General features: G+C 40.3%; 1 protein-coding gene across 1 annotated transcript in view; it reads right to left on the reverse strand.

The window, feature by feature from the left end:
- Positions 1–14289: 14289 nt before the first annotated feature.
- Positions 14290–18366, reverse strand: part of IL20RA (interleukin 20 receptor subunit alpha) — a 28067-nt gene continuing 23990 nt past the window's right edge. Inside the window, exons 6-7 of the mRNA XM_079779662.1 lie at positions 17152–17291; positions 14290–15164 (exon numbers count right to left, since the gene is read on the reverse strand). Coding sequence (XP_079635788.1) covers positions 14373–15164; positions 17152–17291 — 932 coding nt within the window. The 3' untranslated portion in view covers positions 14290–14372. The remainder of the gene's footprint in view (positions 15165–17151; positions 17292–18366) is intronic.

Raw genomic sequence — 18366 nt, forward strand, 5'->3', positions numbered from 1 at the left:
AAAGCTAACCTGAGAAATAGAAGTATTTTAATCCTTTACCAAATTGCTATGAGTCATGATTGATGCATCTGAAAACATCAGCTGTAAAATCTCAGTTGGCTTTGAAGCAGGGACAAAAACAAGAATCAAATCTCACAAGAAAAACCAACTTCCAAAAACACTCCTAAGAATGTCCTTGCATATGGAACATAGCTTACTAACTCAGGTTGCCAAATGTGTGAGTTCAAATAGCAGACTTTGTTATTACAAAACCTCTGGTGTGATGAGCATCATGCCGCAAGGGTATGAGTGTTGGAGCTAAAATTACACTGGGTGTTCTCGGTGCAGGTGTATCTCCTGGGGTTGGGGTAGCCATGTCTTTAATTTCCTCTGAATCCTTCTGAAGCATCTGAAGTTTCTGCAAACCTGAAAGCTGTCAGGAAGTATCCCTGGCTAGTTGCCCAGAGAACTAACTCTGAGATGAATGGATCCTACTTCAGCCATTTCTTTGTAGGGAGAACATTCTGGAAGCATTTAGCCAGGTAAGGGTGCTAGTCTAGCTCCTGGGGGCAGAGGGAGGCAATGAAGGGGTGGGGCATTCATCACAGTTCCCTGGACTTGTTGGCCCCACCCAGGTGCCCTGACTGTGAGAAGACGGGGTCAGCCTGAAGCAGACCCTGGGAGCAGATGTGCACTGAAGAGAGGCAGCAAAGGGGGTATGTGGGGGCAGCAGGGTTTGGGCGGGCAGTGCCAGGCGCAGTGACTAACCCTCTTCTATTTCTGAATGCCAGGCCGGCCAGTGGTGATGCCAGCTCCTGTGAAGAACAGATCCTTGCCCGTAATGGAAAGTGATGAAGACATGACAGACTTTCCTCTGGGAAGACTGTGGGATCAGAATGAGCCATTTTTGGATATAAATGTCAGGGGCTTTGCCTGCAGCAGTTCAAGGAAGACATAATTACTGTGTGCTGCCTCCCTCCACTCCTTGCCCTGCACTGAACCACCCACCTCCCTTGAAACAGATCCACAGAGTTGGGGGGTGGGAGGAGGCGGCAGGGGCTGCACCTGCTCAGGATTCTTTCCCAGTCTCAGTGGAGTCTCTGACTTCTCAGAATTCTGACCCCGAGAGCCCAGTGGGAATCCAGCAGGCAGAGGGAGACCATCTACCACGGATGTAGCTCCGGAATTGAGGGCAATGTATGAACTAAACCTGGAGCCTTCTCTGTCAAAGACAGGCTGAGTTTATGCATTCTGAGATCAGTTCTGGGCTTTTCTGAAACTCAGCTGGGGGTCTCAGAACTGAATCCTTAGGCACTGCCCCGTCCTTTCCCTGGAAATACAGATGTGACACAGAGATATTTATGTTTACCAACTACCTGGATCAGACATATTGGGTCTTTACTAAATCCTTGTAACTTGGAAACTTTAATAATAATGATTTTCTAGCATACCTTCCACCTAATCTCGAATGGCATTTAAAAGGCAGACTTATTGAAGGACACTTGCTCAGACAATTATCTTTTTGTATTTCAGATGCTATACAAACCGAACATGGCTTCCGTAAGGGAACATCTGTTCTATACCTAGCAGGATTAAAATATTCAGAAAATGTATCCCACTTTACAACTACATAATTTAATTTGGTTCTTTTAAACATTTAAAATTACAGTGTAAAGGTTCACAAGGTTGATGAGTTCCTTTTTCTCTGACTGAGTTGAAGAGCTATTATTATTCTACGGTCACAGACTCTACCATTCCCTAATTTCAGCCTGATAGACATCCCGTGGGCCTATTCATCTTCAGCTGTATTCATCTGGTTTTGCTTCCTTATTTCAACTACATTTTTGAATGTTCCTGTCTGAGCTTATCCACTGTGCCTGTCCTTATAACATTATCAGAGAGATAATATTCATTTAATTCTCACCATTCCATCCTAACTACTTTCCTATGAGGCTTTGGTCTCTACAGAAGTGATAGCCTAGAGGTTTCTCTGTTCCTGAGGGTGGTGCTGATAACAGCGAGAGTGAATGTGCTCATAATAGAATTTCCACACTTTTCTTTTTAAAATGTCACAAGTAATATATGTCCATGATGAAACTGAGAAAACATGAACGCAGAAAGAAAAATTAAGAATTTATATGTATAAATTTATAAATATGTACATGTATATTTATAAACACGGGATACATTTGATCACTTTTTAATATGTTCCTGCTTAACACAATGTGAACATGTTTCCTTATTCTCAAGGCTGCCAAATTTTGCCTGGTATAGGTACAATTAAATTAATTTAATTAAGCTTTTATTGTTGGAGATTCAAGTGATTTAAAAATCTTTGCTATGGTAAGTGCACTGATGAACATCTTATAGTTATATTCTTGGGCATTTGCTCAAGTATTTTTGTAAGATAAATTTTCTGGAACCCAATTTCTTTTTGACCATAGCTCTGCCCATGGCCTTAACTGGCTCCTTCAATGGGATCTGATTTTGGCAACACAGAAGACACAGTATTGCTTCTACTGAACTCTTTATATTATTCCTTTGACCCAAAGTCTTCAGAAATTTCTTACTTTGGGTTTTCTATTCCTTTGCTAGAGGTTATCTTGGGCTTGACCAAAGTTGTCATTTCCCCATTCCCTCCTATCTCTCAACATTGTTCCTTTGCCTTCTCTAAATGCCTGCATTTCCCGTGACTCTGTCTTTGGGTTCCCTTCTTTGTAGTCTGTACTCTCCCTCAGCTAATTCTCCCTCCGATTCTAATTTAGGAGAGTGATGAATTCTTGAGTTTTAGCCTTTTCCCCAATCCTTTGACTTATGTTCCCAACCATCACCTTGGCATCTCCACGTGTGCAGGTGACTCAAAGTTAGTATTCCTCAGAATAAACTCATGCTTTACTCCAAACTCCCAAGAAAATAAAACAAATGCAAAAATAAAAAACAAAAGCACCCCCTCCCCCAAACCAAACAACTCATTTTCTCCTTCGGCGTTCTCTTTTTTAAAGTGAAAGCACCCACTACCTACCATCAAAATGTCATTCAGATTCAGAGTTAACTGACATTTATTGACTGCATCAAATCTTATTAGTCACCTGCATAAAACTAATGGCTTCCCATTGTCATTAAAGTGTAACTCAAAGGCCTTATTACTGCCACAAGGCTCCTGGTCTTTACCTGCCCTCTGCCCTCCTCTATTCCCAGGCTCCTCCTGGTTGACTCTGCCCCAGCCACCTTCTTTCTGGCCTTCTCTTCCAAGTGCAAGTACCCGTACATCTCAGAGATTTGGCATTTAACCCATCCTTGGCCATGAACCCCTTTCTGCATTGTGCTTTTGGTGGTGTAACTAAAAAATCATTGCCAAACCCAAGGTCACCTATTCTATGTTTTCTTCTGGATGTTTTATAGTTTAAATTTAGATCTACAATCCGTTTTAAGTAAATGTTTGTAAAAGGAGGAAGGTCTTTGTCTAGAATCTCTTTTTTGCATATGGGTATCTAGTTGTTCTAACACCATTTGTTGAATATATTATCCTTTGTTCATTGATTTGCCTTTGTGCCTTGATCAAAGATCCATTAAATATATTTGTTTGGGTTTATTTCTGGGCACTAATTTATATAATTTTTAAGATTCATGTATTCCTATATATCCTCAGCAAATATTTATTGAGCAACTACTATATGATAGACACTGTTGTAGGTGCTGGGAACATATCAGTGGGGAAAAAAAAGATAAAAATCCCTGGCTTCATGGAGTTTACATTCTAGAAATCCTTACATATGGAATTATTTTTAGAGTTATTCACATTCCTTTCCCAACTAAGCATAGTGTGCACTTAAATGCCTACATCTTTGCTCATCTTTTTCAATGCATTTGTTTGTTCATGACAAATTCAAGCTGCGTGCTGCACACTGTGCAAGGTCCTGGGGATATGAAGATATCCCACCTCCCTCCCACCTCCTTGCATGCCATTTTTACTTTTTCTACCCATTGGAAAAGCACAAAGATATGATTTTTGGATGTAGGCACACCTGAGACCTCAAGTGCAGTAAGAAATGAGGTCCTAGCTAAGTTATATTTAACAGCTTACTCTGATACCTCCAGCAAAGAAACCTCCATTCCAATGTTAACTGCCTTGGGGTTTTCTGGGTAACTGGGATGAGAACAAACAATATTATTCAGATTGAAGAGTGATATGGGCAATGTTTTCCAATGTAGATTGCTCTTAATCTATTATTTATTTGTACTTCTCTGATACACAGTTGTTCCAGTAATGTCTAGTTCTGCTCTGAGTCAGAAGAGATTTATGGAAACAAGATGACTTTGAGCCTTATTTGTCTGCAGTATTCCCTTTTCTGACAACCCAAAACTTTTCATTAAGGAAAAGGATAATGAAAGGGACTTGCTTAGGCAAGGTAGCATGAAAAGGGGAAATAATAATAATAAAAAGATGACATTTCTAGACTTCAAATGGTTTTTGTAAGGGTGCGAGCTCAGAACTGTCTATCTCGTGCTAAGTGATTCACATAAGAATTTCTAAGTTCCTGCTTATCACATTCAAGAAAGAGCACTACTTGGCTCCCCTTAGCTATTCACAGAGGTAGGCCAGTGGCAATTTATTTAAACAACAACAACAGAGCATGAGTTACTAACTAGTGTACTGTCTGAAAGAAAAAGAAAAAAGGGGAAATAAAGATGATTTCAAATATTGTTGTTTCATGGTAGACCTTTAGCAGTGTACTAAGAGACCTTAGGACCATCTGTCCCAACTCCCAGCCCCACAGAGGAGGAATCCTCTCTGTAAAAGCTTCAGCAGAAACCAGCCTATGTTTGAACACTTCCTGGGGCAGGGAACTCAGTACCTCATATGGGTAAGAACTGAGCTACCACTTAGTTACAGAAAGCCTTCCTCCCTTGGAACTGAACTCTAGCAACTCCCAAATAGTGTCCTAATCCCATTCTCCGAAGCAACAAACACATGTCCTCATTCATAGGCACTTCCTTTGGATATGGCAACTCTCAGGGCTTTACCGAATCCTGGATTCCCTCCACGCTTCCCCTCTCTCCTGGCTACAGACCCTCTTTGAGATGTTTTCTGGTTGGTTGAAGCCTTTGTTAAAATGTGATGCTTACAATGAACATCTGGAACATCCACTCCAGATTTCTGAGACTAGGATTTAGATAATGTGGGTTGCTAAGAAGAAATGTTAGCAAATGTCTAAATTATACTTCTGTTTCTGTTTCGTTTGGTAAAGTTAAATGTTCATCATCATTCTGCCCAGATTAAAGGTGTTTCCACCTGAAAGTGTTTTCATCTGCAATTTCACCAACTTTTCATTTTGGAAGCTGGTGGCAACAAGCTGGCAGGAAATACGGGACTTAGGAAAAGCAAACATGTTCTATTTGCTAATGGTCACTAACCATTTGTAACCAAGGTGAGCTTATTACAGAAAGGAACAGGTAGCTGAAGTGTAAAGGCCCAGCATTCAAAACTCCCAATCCGTTTTCCATGAACAGTAGGATCAGTTAGCAGAGCTCAACTATCAGTGGCTTCATAAGAAAGAGACTTGTTTACACTATGTAATTTTTGTCAGTAGGACTGCCTGCCTGCTTACAGATATAATTTTTATTTATTTTTTGTTAATCCTCATCCGAGGATATTTTTCCATTGATCTTTAGAGAGAGTGGAAGGGAGGGGGAGAGACAGAGAGACAGAAATATCGATGTGAAAGAGACCCATCAATTCCCGGGCCGATGCTCTATCTACTTAGCCAAACCGGCTAGGGCACTGGTTGGTAAACTCATTAGTCAACAGAGTCAAATATCAATAGTACAACGATAGAAATTTCTTTTGAGAGCCAAATTTTTAAAACTTAAACTATATAGGTAGGTACATTGTTATTAACTTAATTAGGGTACTCCTAAGCTGGCCTTTGCTAAAAATTCAAGGGGCCAAAGAGCCATCTGTGGCTCGCGAGCCACAGTTTGCCGACCACTGCTAGGGCACAATCTTATTATTTATTCACTCACATTACCTGTGAGCAGGAGATGGTGCTTGCATTTCAGAGGTCTGTGTGAATCGCATACTCTCCTCATTTCCTGCCAGGCCTCTGGTATTCCCTCTTTGAATACTGACAGTTGTCAGCAAGGCCAACGTTTTCAGCACATGCCCCTCACCCTAGAAGCCCAATGAACCAGTTTGCCAACAGTTCTTACCTGTTTGGAATTTTAGACATAAAACTTTGGAAACTAAGAAGTTTTGTAAACAGAATATAACCATAAATATACTTGCTTCTGACTTTCAAGGGAAGTCTCTGTGGCCTGTGAGTGAAAACATAAATATGAGCCTTATGTCCATCTTCTGACTTGGTGGGAAGCCTTCAAGTACTACCTGGTCCAGAGAATGACAGATTGAGAAATCAAAAGAAATGTGTTGGGGAAGTAAGGGAGAAAATACCTCATCTGCTTCCAAATTTAGCAAAGTACCAGAGAGAGTTTTAGGGGATACCTGGGCAGGCAACCTTTGCAGAGGACGGAGGAGCCTCCCCCTCAGCCGGCACCAATACAACATGACACACCAGCGCTCACCAGCCCTGAAGGGAGCCGTGGATGGAGCAATGCTTTCAAAACCTCAACCCAGCATCTTTAGGCATTCAGAAATGAAAATCAGCTGGAAAATTTGTTAAAGACTAAAACTAGCAACGCCTGAAAGAAGTCTTTCAGGTATCATCGGCAAAGGAATCTGGAGGAACATCAGTGATAAACATTAATGTTTTTCCAGGAATTATAGTGAAAGCCAAGGTTGCCTTCAAGCATCTGTCACTGCAGATCCTGAAGACTAAGAGGGAGGGAGTAGGAACGAAGCACAGTGGAGTCCAACGCCTTGGAGGGAGATAAATGACCACTTGATAGTCCTCTGGCCACTGTGCAGAGACAACGATTTTCATTCACCCAGTTGTTTAGAGGTTATGGAATGCAAGAAAAGAGTCACTAATAGATTGTTTTCATGAGGAAAACTTAACGTGAAAAGGTATGAACATCCTAGAGCTGACAAAAGCCAGTAAGAGGATGAAGAGTACTTGTCAAAGATTCTGAAACCTCAACTTCCCAGCCCCACTTGGACCGCAGGCCTAGGGGTAGAATCAGTGAGGTCCCAGAAGACAACTTCTTGGAGCTGCTGAGGCCCTGGCCACAGAGGTGACAGAAGGCCTGGCAGCTACCGCCCACAAGGATACACTGCATCTAAGAATGTGTCACCTTCCCCCACAAGAAATACCTATTCTATTTCGAGATGTGTGTGTGCTTACATGTACTGCAAAGTCCTGAAGCAACAACATTTTTAAAATGCTCAATACTTCTGACATGCTTAGACAAACAAGATATGTAAAAGCAACCCAGAATTAGATTCTCTTTACTCAACCACTGATAGATTTCAATCTGAAGGCATACAGTGGGAAGCAAATTACTATTTTATTTTCAGGTAAGAAAAACAAAGTGAGGCAAAGTCTGCTTTTGAATCTAAACAGTCCTATGTCTAAATGGCTTCTCTTTCTGATGCTAAGCATATGCTCTGGCTGTTGATAATGACGATAGCAAACGCTACATAGCTGTTGATAATGACGATAGCAAACATTCACTATGTGCCAGGCACTGTTCTAAGTGCCTTCCATATTCTAACTCTTTTATCCTCAAATCAACCCTGAGAGAGTGGTCATCCCTGTTTCATAGATGAAGACACTGTAAGACATAGTAGGCACTCAATCAATATTTTGTGAATGAAATGAATAAACCAAAACATCACCAATCACCTTATTTTCTTTTTGCTCTCAGTAACTCATTCTTTCCCACTCTGATCTATTTTTTACAGTTAGTATTACAAATCTGTTCTTCAGAACTGGCAGAATCGTTTTTACAAAGATTGAGAAGAACAGAACACTCTGGTTAATATAATTATGCTGCAAATTAAATCATTAGATTAGAAACTGTTTGTATTTGTGGACAATCTCAAAAGACCATGACTCCAGAATCCATCTCTCCTACCAGGGTTGTCTGCCTGTGCCAAAAATATAACTAAGGAAATATGGATATCTGTTTTCCTGAAAGAGCCTCAATGGGCTATGAGTTTATGATGAAAAGAAATATATATTAAGGTAACTCATGAAATTGCTGTTTCTTCAGGTCAAAAACAGTCAAATAGCAACAATTTCATATGGTTCAACTTAATTGATTTTGTCATATTTTAATGCAGTGTGATTGTAGAACTGAATTTTCTAAGCGAATGATGAAGGACCTTGGAATAGTTACCGGAATTTAACTAGGGAGGTATTGTTTTATGCTACATTTTAGTTTCCACAGTAAATTATGTCACTTTTTAAATACACTTTACATTTATTTCTTTTGTCTATCCTCGTTTACTTATGATTTTAAGATTATGTGGATGAGGAATTTCCATTCATACATATTTCAAGTAGTCTTTGAGATATTGTCCATTCTAATAGAACAATATTATAGTCACACAATATTCAACTGCTAAACACAGTCTAGTTTATAGACTATGTAAATGTCTTTAAAAAACACATATATTTTGGATATTAACCCCTTGTTGGAGATGCTATTTGTAAATATCATCTTTCACTTGGTTGCATTTTTGTGTTGTTGGCAGTTTCTTTTACTGTGCAGAGACTTTTAGTTTGATATAGGCCCATTCATTTACTTTTGGCTTTACTTCCCTTGCCTTCAGGGTCAAATTCATAATATGTTCTCTAAGACCAAGGCCCATACATCTAGTACCTATGTTTTCTCCCGAGTAATTTATTGTTTCAGATCTTAAATTTAGGCCTTTGATCCACTTTGAAATGTTTTGTGGGGACAAACTGTAATCTGGTTTCATTCTTTCACATGTGGCTTTCAAATTTTCTTAGCACCATTAATTGAAGAGGCTTTCTTTTCCATTATGTGTTTTTGGCTCCTTTGTCAAAAATATTTGCCCATATAAATATGCTTTTATTTCTGGCCTCTCAATTCTGTTCCAGTGGTCTGTGTGTCTGCTTTTCTGCCAATCCATGCTGTTTTGATTATCATAACTCAACACCAAACAAACAATCCAATTAGAAAATGGGCAGAGGACTTGAACAGACACCTCTCCCAAGAAATCATACAAATGACCAACAGATATATGAAAAGATGTTAAACTTCACTAGCTATTAGGGAAATCAAATCAAAACTACAATGAGATACCACCTCACACCGGTTAGAATGGCTATTATTAATAAGACAGGTAATAACAAGTGTTGGAGAGGTTGTGGAGAAAAAGAAACTTTCATTCACTGCCGGTGGGTATGTAAACTGGTCCAGCACTATGGAAAACAGTATGGCAGTTCCTAAAAGAAATTAAGAATAGAGTTACTATATGACCCAGTAATCTCTCCTATAGGTATCTAACCAAAAAACTTGAAAATATTTATTGACAAAGATACATGTGCCCCTATGTTCATTGCAGCATTATTTACAGTGTCTAAAATATGGAGACAACCAAAGTGCCTTTTGGGAGATAGAAGATGGCGGCCGGCAGGATAGCAGTAAAGGAGAGAGTGTGAGAGAGTGAGGGAGCAAAAGGGGAGTGTGTGGATATGTGTGGTGTGTGTGTGTAAGTGAGGGACAGTTAGATCCTGTAGGACTTTCGGGGGCTGGTGCACCGGACTCTCTTAGACAGGGAGCCCCCACTACTGCTGTAAGCACTTCTGGGTGGCTGGTGGTGCTGGCACAGAAACCACGTCATCTTGAAGGGCAGAACTGCTGTGATTAGAAGTCCAGCCTCACCTTCACCCAGACTGGCCTCAGATGCAAACCGGGGTCCTACAGCCACTCTGGACAAAGACCTGCTACTGCAGCTGCAGACCCACAGACAGCAAGACTCCAGCCATCCTGGCCACAGGCTCCAGAGTCCTGGAGCACATTCCCCTCCCACCGACCTGCCACAGCAGCACAGGTCCCACACATCCCGGGCTCTCTTGTGATTCTTGGTGCATGCGGGGCTCCTGCCGACCTATAGCGGCCATGTACCCCAGCCCCCCAGCTCGCCTGTGACTCTTGGCATGCACGATGCTCCTGCCTAGCCCACTGCTGTGACTCAGGCCCTGTGCAACTCGGTGCCTGGACCCTTCAGTGATAGCAAAAGTGGGAAGACAAAGAAGCAACCCCCAAAGGAAAGAAAAGGAGGAATTGCCCCCCCTCCCCCAAAAAAAGGAAACTAAATGAAACTGATGCATATAATATATCAAAAAAAAATTCATTGTAATGGTCATACAGTTCATAAACTGGATGGGCAAGAAAATCAACAACCTATGTAAGAATCAAGAGGAAATCAAAAGTGATATAGCTACAATAAAAAACATGATGTAAGTTTTCAACAGTAGACTAGGAGAAGGAGATGACTGAATTAGTGAGTTAGAAGATAGGGCAGAGAAACAAGCCCAATCTGAACAGCAATTGGAGAAAAAAATTAGCAGGAGGAGAGCCTAAAAGAGCTTTGGGACAACATGAAATGAAGTAACATATGTATAATAGGGGTGCCAGAAGGACAAGAAGAGCAGCAAGGATTAGAGAACCTATTTGAAGAAATAATGACAGAAAACTTCCCTGATATAGAAAGAAAAAGTCACACAACTACAGAGAACCCCAAAAGACCCACACCAAGACACGGCGTAATTACAATGGCAAACGTTAACAACAAAGAGAGAATCTTAAAGGCTGCAAGAGCAAAACACAGGGTTACCTACAAGGATATCCTATTAGATTATCAAATGATTTCTCAACAGAAACACACCAGGCCAGAAGGGAATGGAATGAAGTGTACAAAGTGATGCAAAGCAAGGGACTCAATCCAAGAATACTCTATCCAGCAAGGCTATCCATCAAAATTGAAGGGGCTTTGCTGACAAAAAAGGCAAAGGGAGTTTATCTCTACCAAGCCAGCAATGCAAGGAATGCTAAAGGAACTTTTGTAAAAAGAAGAAATAGAAAGGGAAGAAGGAACACATGCACAAAGAAGAAAAAGGGCTAAAAACAAGTACCTATCAATAATAACCTTAAACATAAATGGACTAAATGCTCCAATCAAAAGACATAGAGTGGCTGAATGGATAAGAAAATGTGACACATATATATGAGTCTACAAGAGACCTACCTCAGAACAAGGGACTCGCACAGACTGAAAGTGAAGGGATGAAAAAATACTTTTCAGGCAAATGGAAATGAAAATAAAGCTGGAGTAGCAATACTTATATCTGACAAAATAGACCTAAAAGTTAAGGCCATAACAAGAGACAAGGAAGGCCACTTCATAATACTAAAGTGATCGATACAACAAGAGGATATAACTCTGATAAACATAGATGTACCCAATGCAGGAATACCCAAATACATAAAAAAAAAACTTCTGGAAGATATCAAGGGGAAGATTGACAGCAATACAATTATAGTAGGGGACTTTAATAATATCCCATTGACATCACTGGATAAATCCTCTAGACAAAAAAAATCAGCAAAGAAACAACAATCCTAAAGGACTCACTAGATCAGATGGACTTAATTGACATCTTCAGAACATTCCACCCCAAAGCTACAGAATATACATTCTTCTCAAGTGCACATGGGACATTTTCAAAGATAGACCACATGCTGGGACACAGGCAAAGTCTTTCCAAGTTCAAGAAGATTGAAATCATATCAAGCATCTTCTCAGATCACAATGGCATAATATTAGAAATAAACTACAATAAAAACAATCACAAAAATTCAAACACTTGGAGGCTAAATAGGATGTTATCAAACAATGATTAGGTTACCAAATAGATCAAAGAAGAAATAAAAAACATCCTGGAAACAAATGACAATGAAAACACAACAATCAAAATCTATGGGACACAGTGAAAGCAGTCCTGAGAGGGAAGTTCATAGCATTACAGGCCTACCTCAAAAAAACAAGAAAAACTGGTAATAAATTATCTAACTCTACAACTTAAAGAATTAGAAAGAAAGCAACAAGAAAAGCCCAGAGTGAGAAGAAGGAAGGAAATAATAAAGATCAGAGTGGAAATAAATGACATAGAGACAAAACAACAATACCACCACCAACAAAAAATAATACAAAAGATCAATAAAACCAAGATCTGGTTCTTTGAAAGGATAAACAAGATTGATGAACCTCTAGCCAGGCTCTCCAAGAAGCAAAGAGAGGGGACCCAAATAAACAAAATCAGAAATGAAAGAGGTGAAATAACAACAGACCGCACAGAAATACAAAGAATTGTAAAAAAAATACTATGAGCAACTCTGTTCCAACAAATATGTCAACCTAGAAGAAATAAACATATTCCTAGAAAAATATGACCTTCCAGAACTCAATCAGTAAGAATAAAAAAATCTGAATAGGCCGATAACTATGGAGGAAATTGAAGCAGTCATCAAAAAACTTTCAGCAAAGTGCCTTTCGATAGAGGATTGGGTAAAGAAGATGTGGTACATATATACAATGGAATACTACTCAGCCATAAGAAAGGATGAAATCCTGCCATTTGTGACAACATGAATAGACCTTGATAATATTATGATAAGTGAAATAAGTCAGTCAGAAAAAGCTAAGAATCATATGATTTTAATCATATGTGGGATATAAAACTGAAACTCATAGACATAGACAACAGTGTGATGGTTACCAGAGAGAAGGAGGAAGAGGGGAGTAAAGGGTAAAGAGGCCCAAATATATGGTGATAGAAGATTTGACTTTGGGTAATGGGAACACAATGCAGTATACAGATTGTGTATCATAGAAATGTACACTTGAAACCTATATTATATTAACCAATATCACCCCAATAAATTTAATAAAAACATTTCTAGGAATGAATGTAGTATCTATTAAATAAAAGCATAATATGCTAATTAGACCAGGCAGCCACACGACCTTCCAGACGTTATTCCAGATGAAGCCACAGTGGCAGGGGCTGAGACAGAGGCGGTTAGGGGCAATCAGGCAGGCAGGCAAGCAGTTAGGGGTGATCAGGCAGGCAGAGTGGTTAGGGGTGATCAGGCAGGCAGGCGAGTGGTTAGGAGCGATCAGGCAGGTAGACAAGCGGTTAGGGGTGATCAGGCAGGCAGGCAGAGTGGTTAGAGGCGATGAGGCAGGCAGGCAGGGAGGCGAGCGGTTAGGAGCCAGCAGTACCGGATTCTGAGAGGGATATCTGACTGCTGGTTTAGACCCAATCATTGGCAGCTGGACAACCCCCAAGGGGTCCCGGATTGCAAGAGGGTGCAGGCCGGGCTGAGGGATCTCTCCACCCCTCGTGCATGAATTTTATGCACCAGGCCTCTAGTCTATAATAAAAGGATAATATGCTAATTAGACCAGACGTCCTTCCTGACGAAGCCAGGGCCGAAGGGAAGCCGGCCTGAGTCCCGGGTACCTGTGGGTGGCCGGAGGCGGGAAGCCCAGGTCCTGGGTGCTGGAGGGAAGCTGGTGCCAGCATCTGGGGGAAGGAAGGCCTACTCTTGCACGAATTTTTGTGCATCAGGCCTCTAGTTCTATTATAAAATGCAGCATTTTCTTTCAAGCTAGCCCCCTCCTAAAACCCCCTACTAAGTTATTGGGAGGACATTTCCTAACTACATAATAATAATAATTTATGTTTACACTTGAAATCACATGATTCTTGCTTTTTCTGACTGATTTATTTCACTTAGCATAATATTCTCAAGGTCCATCCATGTTCAAGTGAAAAATATTAATAAAGTATTAATATGACTACTTAAAATAGCCCAAAGCTTGTGATATCAAGCAGATCTGTGCCTACTTGTTTATTTTGAACATGTATTATTATGATTTAATGATGGATTGGGGTCCTTAAGTGTGACCAACTTACCACCCACTTAGTGATATTTGTATATTTTAAATATATTTCTTCTAACAATAAACCAAATTCTAAAAAAGTAGTATTTATATCATGAAACGTTTTTACAGTGCTATATATTTAAGTGTCCAAAAATAATTGTATAAATGTGCTTATTTGAAAATAACAAAGGGCCATAGTACACACCCCTGAATACATTCTGCATCTAATTTGGCAAACATTTGGCAAATATTACTGGTACAAAGCAATGGTCAGCCACTGTACTCCAGGTGCCGACCATCACTGTAAGAGGCCCACAGGCATGAACCAACCATTATGTGAGACAGAATGGAACAAGTGCTACGAGGAAAGAGGAAATAAGTAGTTCTCACTGACACAGAAAAATATAGGTAAACTTCTTTTATCCCAGATACTTTATTGTTTGGACACTCGGATGTTTGTACTCATGTGCCTTGCAACAGTAGGGGTCAGGCAGAGAGGGAGGTGTGGGTGTTAGTCTTCCATTTGTACATATAATCCCCATTCCTCCAAAAATTGCGTCAGATAGGTTTCATCTTCTTCAAGTGGCTTGTCGGGAGCCTGCTCCTCATAAAGTCTAGACAATAGGCCCTCCTCTGTGAGCTCCTTGTACTCAGGATGTTCACATCCTTCTGAATCATGTTCAAAGCTAAATAATGAAGGTATACGCAGCCTGCCAGTCCGAGGGTCCCAATCGACCAGTGTGGTCGATGGCTCTTCTTCTGGCTCCTCTTTTGTGTCCACATGCTCCTCTGGCAGGTGGTCCAAGTCTCTGAGTTGAGGGGTATCTGAGTACATTAGGGTTTGTGGGCCCCAGTCAGCCAAAGCTGCCTGTGGCTCAAATACTCTTCCTTGTAGGAACATCTCCTCCTGCAAACTGAGCTCTTGATCTCCAGGCCCCACAGAAAGGTCAGTAGGTCTCACATCATATTCATACTCAATGATGATTTTATCTGTGGGTATTGCTCTGCCGAGTGACTCTTGTTGGGTCAGGGAAGTCTCTTCGGAGCTTTTCTCAGTGTCATAGAAAATGTCCATCGAATGGGAAGCATACCCTAAGTGCATCACCTCCATTCCCTCCTGATGGGGCTCCTGGTCCTTGCTGGGCTCATGCAGATCCCATACATCATTGCTTTTTTCCACGACACTTATATCCTTCTGAGGAAATTTAGAATCCTCCAAAATATTGAGGGTGATAAAGTTAATCACAATTTGTTCAGCAGGTACAAAGAATCTTTTGTCAAGTTCATTTCTGTATATCAAAATCTATAAAGAGAGAAGAGAATGGTTTTCACCTTTTCACTCTCGACAGATATTAAAAACAGCTGTTAAGTAGAACTTATACTGTCATCAGATGGTTTTAAAGATCTATTCTTACCAACTCTTGGAAGTGAAAGTTATGCTTGGAATACAGAGAAAACCTCATTCACACAAAATGCATATGGAAGAGACCCAAGACATACCAAATGCATATGAAAGTGAAAAGTGGTTCATTGGGTAGGTATCTGTCCAGGTCAAAGATAAGGGTGTGACTGGCTCCTCTAACTGGCTGAGGAAATTTAGGATGTTATTTAATTTATTAAGCCTTGATTTTTAATTCTGAAAAATCAGAATTTGTGCCACATAAGGGGTGGTGAGAACTAAATGAGATGGAGGTTTTGAAATTGCTTTGTTAATTATAGTTCACTATGTATTTGTTAATAAGCTGTGGTTACCTGGGCTCCCAGCCCTTTTTTGGATACAGTCTGGACATAAAATGTGGGTGGGCATGAAAACTGGATGTAGAAAGGCAGATAAGAACATGAGCAGGGATGGTTCTACTTACTTCCCCCAAACTCCAAAGGAATCATGCTATAATAAAGTCAAAAAGGGAAATCCATTTGCCAGTTTATGGTAGACAGAAAAACTCTAAGTAATGCCAGGAAAACATGTTTCAGGTTAAAATGTTGCTGGGGTTATGTGTGAGGTGCCTGTTTAGATTGCCAATGATGAGTTTATGTTACAATCCTCATTGTCTAATCTATGATGTGATTTCATTTAACATTATAAAATAGATTCTTTAATTTTATTCTTTTACAATTTTTTTTTTGTAAAAAGTAACATGTGGTCAATTTTGTGAAGTTTTCCTTCCAGGAAAGGTCTCTCTATGTCTTTAAAAAGCTAATTCTGAACCCTAAGTGCAGGCAGATTCATAGAACTATTTTTAAACTGAACTAGCAGGAATACATATATGTATTGTGTATATTGTGAACATATTTTTAATAATTCCCAAAGAAATAATTTTTATTGTTAAAATATGCTCAGCATTTCAAAACCCTTCAGTGCATGGTCCAGAGGATAAGGTTTATTCCTTTTACTTCCTTGCTTCTCCTTACTATAAGTGACGAGATCCTGGCCATTTTCTTCCTAAACGTGCTTCCATCCCACGTCCTGGTCTCCAGCCCTCCATCCCACTCTCTTCTCTTAGACTCTCATCTTCTCTCCTTTGGAAAACTTCAGGTCTCCTAGTTACCTTACTTGTTTCTCCTAGTCACACTCCCCCTAATGTTGTCTTAGACCCACTATCCAGTTGGATCTAAAACACATTATCAACCATGACATTACCGAGGTAAAACCCTACAGAGATTTCTTTGCCAATAGAATAAAGCCCAACCTTCTTGGAACAACAGCCCAGTTCTCTCATTACCTGGCCTTACCACCCACTCTCTAGCTGCATCTTTCACAGATCCTCATCAGGAACCTATGATTTAACAATACTATGCGGTTTCCCCAACAACTATCCACCTTTCCCCTGTTGTTTCTTCTGCCAGTACGAGGTCCCTAACTCTTACTCACCTTTCATAACCAAGCCCAGGCATGAACTTCTCCTGATCCCCATGCAGGGTTTCAGTGCTCCCCCTGTACCCTAGCACCCCCAGTGCCTGCTTTCATCATAGTCATATCATTTTGAAATTCTTGTCCCCAACTAGACTTGAACCTCTGGAAGGGCATGGATCATGACTTCATTTATCTCATACCTCAAGACCTAGTCTAATCTGGTCATTAAACCTAAAATGTTTGTTAATGCTAAGGCATCTTTCTCTTTGGTTATGTTAGTGAGTTAATCTAGTAGAGAAAGTGTTTTTTTAATTTGTTAGCTTTTTACCTTTAAACTCAATCTGCTCCTAAAAGGAATGGTATCAGTTACAGAGCCTCCTTTCCAGCGACCGGGAGATGTGTTGTTAGAATGAGTCCTGCCACACTAAGCACTCACCAGATTTGCCGGGTGTTTCTCTTTGCCAACGTGGATATATCTGTACGCAGAGAAGCCCATCACAGAAAGGAGAAACACGGTAATAGATATGGGCAAAACATACCAGAAGATGATTTTAATTTTCAATGCTGATGTTTGATCTGTTAAAAAAAAAAAGAGGGGGGTGGGGGGAGTAGATCATTGTAACTTGGTGTGGTGGGAAAACATTGGCAATGTCAAAAAGCTTTGGGCATATCACTTACATGTAGGAATTCAGTTTTCTCATTTATAACAATGTAATAAGGGGTCTCAGAATTCTTACTGTCTCTGACAATAGATGGTCTTAAGGAATTATTTGGACTGTCTCAAACCTTTATAGCAAGGATGTGTTAGCAACCCAAGTCAGCATGTATTCCAACATTTTATATCTGGCTATGAGATTCATGTTGGTTTTTATACTTGAAGGTAAATGTATCTGAAATTCAGGCAACTCACAGCACTCCAAACCGAACAACAAAACTCTCCTGTAATGATCCCACTAAGCAGCTCCACTTTTCTATGCCACTCATTTGACTCAGTCTTTTTCATATATTCAGTAGAGGACAGGGATATATGGCATCACCTTCTATGTGACCAACAGAACTACCCTCGTGCTGGTTGCTCAGACTTTCCTGGAGCTTGGGGATGTTTGTAGGAAGGTGGCTGAGCTGGTGTGTGCTGAGAACGGCAGTAACTCCTTTCCAGGTTTTGATGTGCTATGGGTACATGATGAGTAAAAGTCCATAGGGAATGAAAAGACCTGGTGAATAGTTTTAAGAAAAGTAGTCCTGGCCCACCATTGATCAGAGTATACAGTTGATGAACGGGGATTATTGCGTTTATTATATAACAGATATAAGAGCTTAACTTATATTTGTTAAGTTCCTGTGGGGTAATTGGAAGTTGGGATGGTTAATTTTACGAGTCAATTTGGCTAAACCAAATTGGAACCTAGATATTGGTAAAACATTATTCTAGATATTTCTGTGAAGGCATTTTTCAGATGAGATTAGCCTTTAAATGGTAAACTTGAGTAAAGCAGATTACCAGGGGGCCCAACTGCAGGTTCTTCTAGCCTGACCAATCCCTGAAGAGCACATCTGTCATCAGCTTCCACATAGAAAGATGCCAACACCACAATGCACATGTTGCAGGTGACGGAGCATCACCTGCTCCTACTTTAGGCTACAACTCAGT

Source organism: Cnephaeus nilssonii (genome assembly GCF_951640355.1).
Source record: "Cnephaeus nilssonii genome assembly, chromosome: 9".
In the NCBI taxonomy this organism is placed as follows: Eukaryota; Metazoa; Chordata; class Mammalia; order Chiroptera; family Vespertilionidae; genus Cnephaeus; species Cnephaeus nilssonii.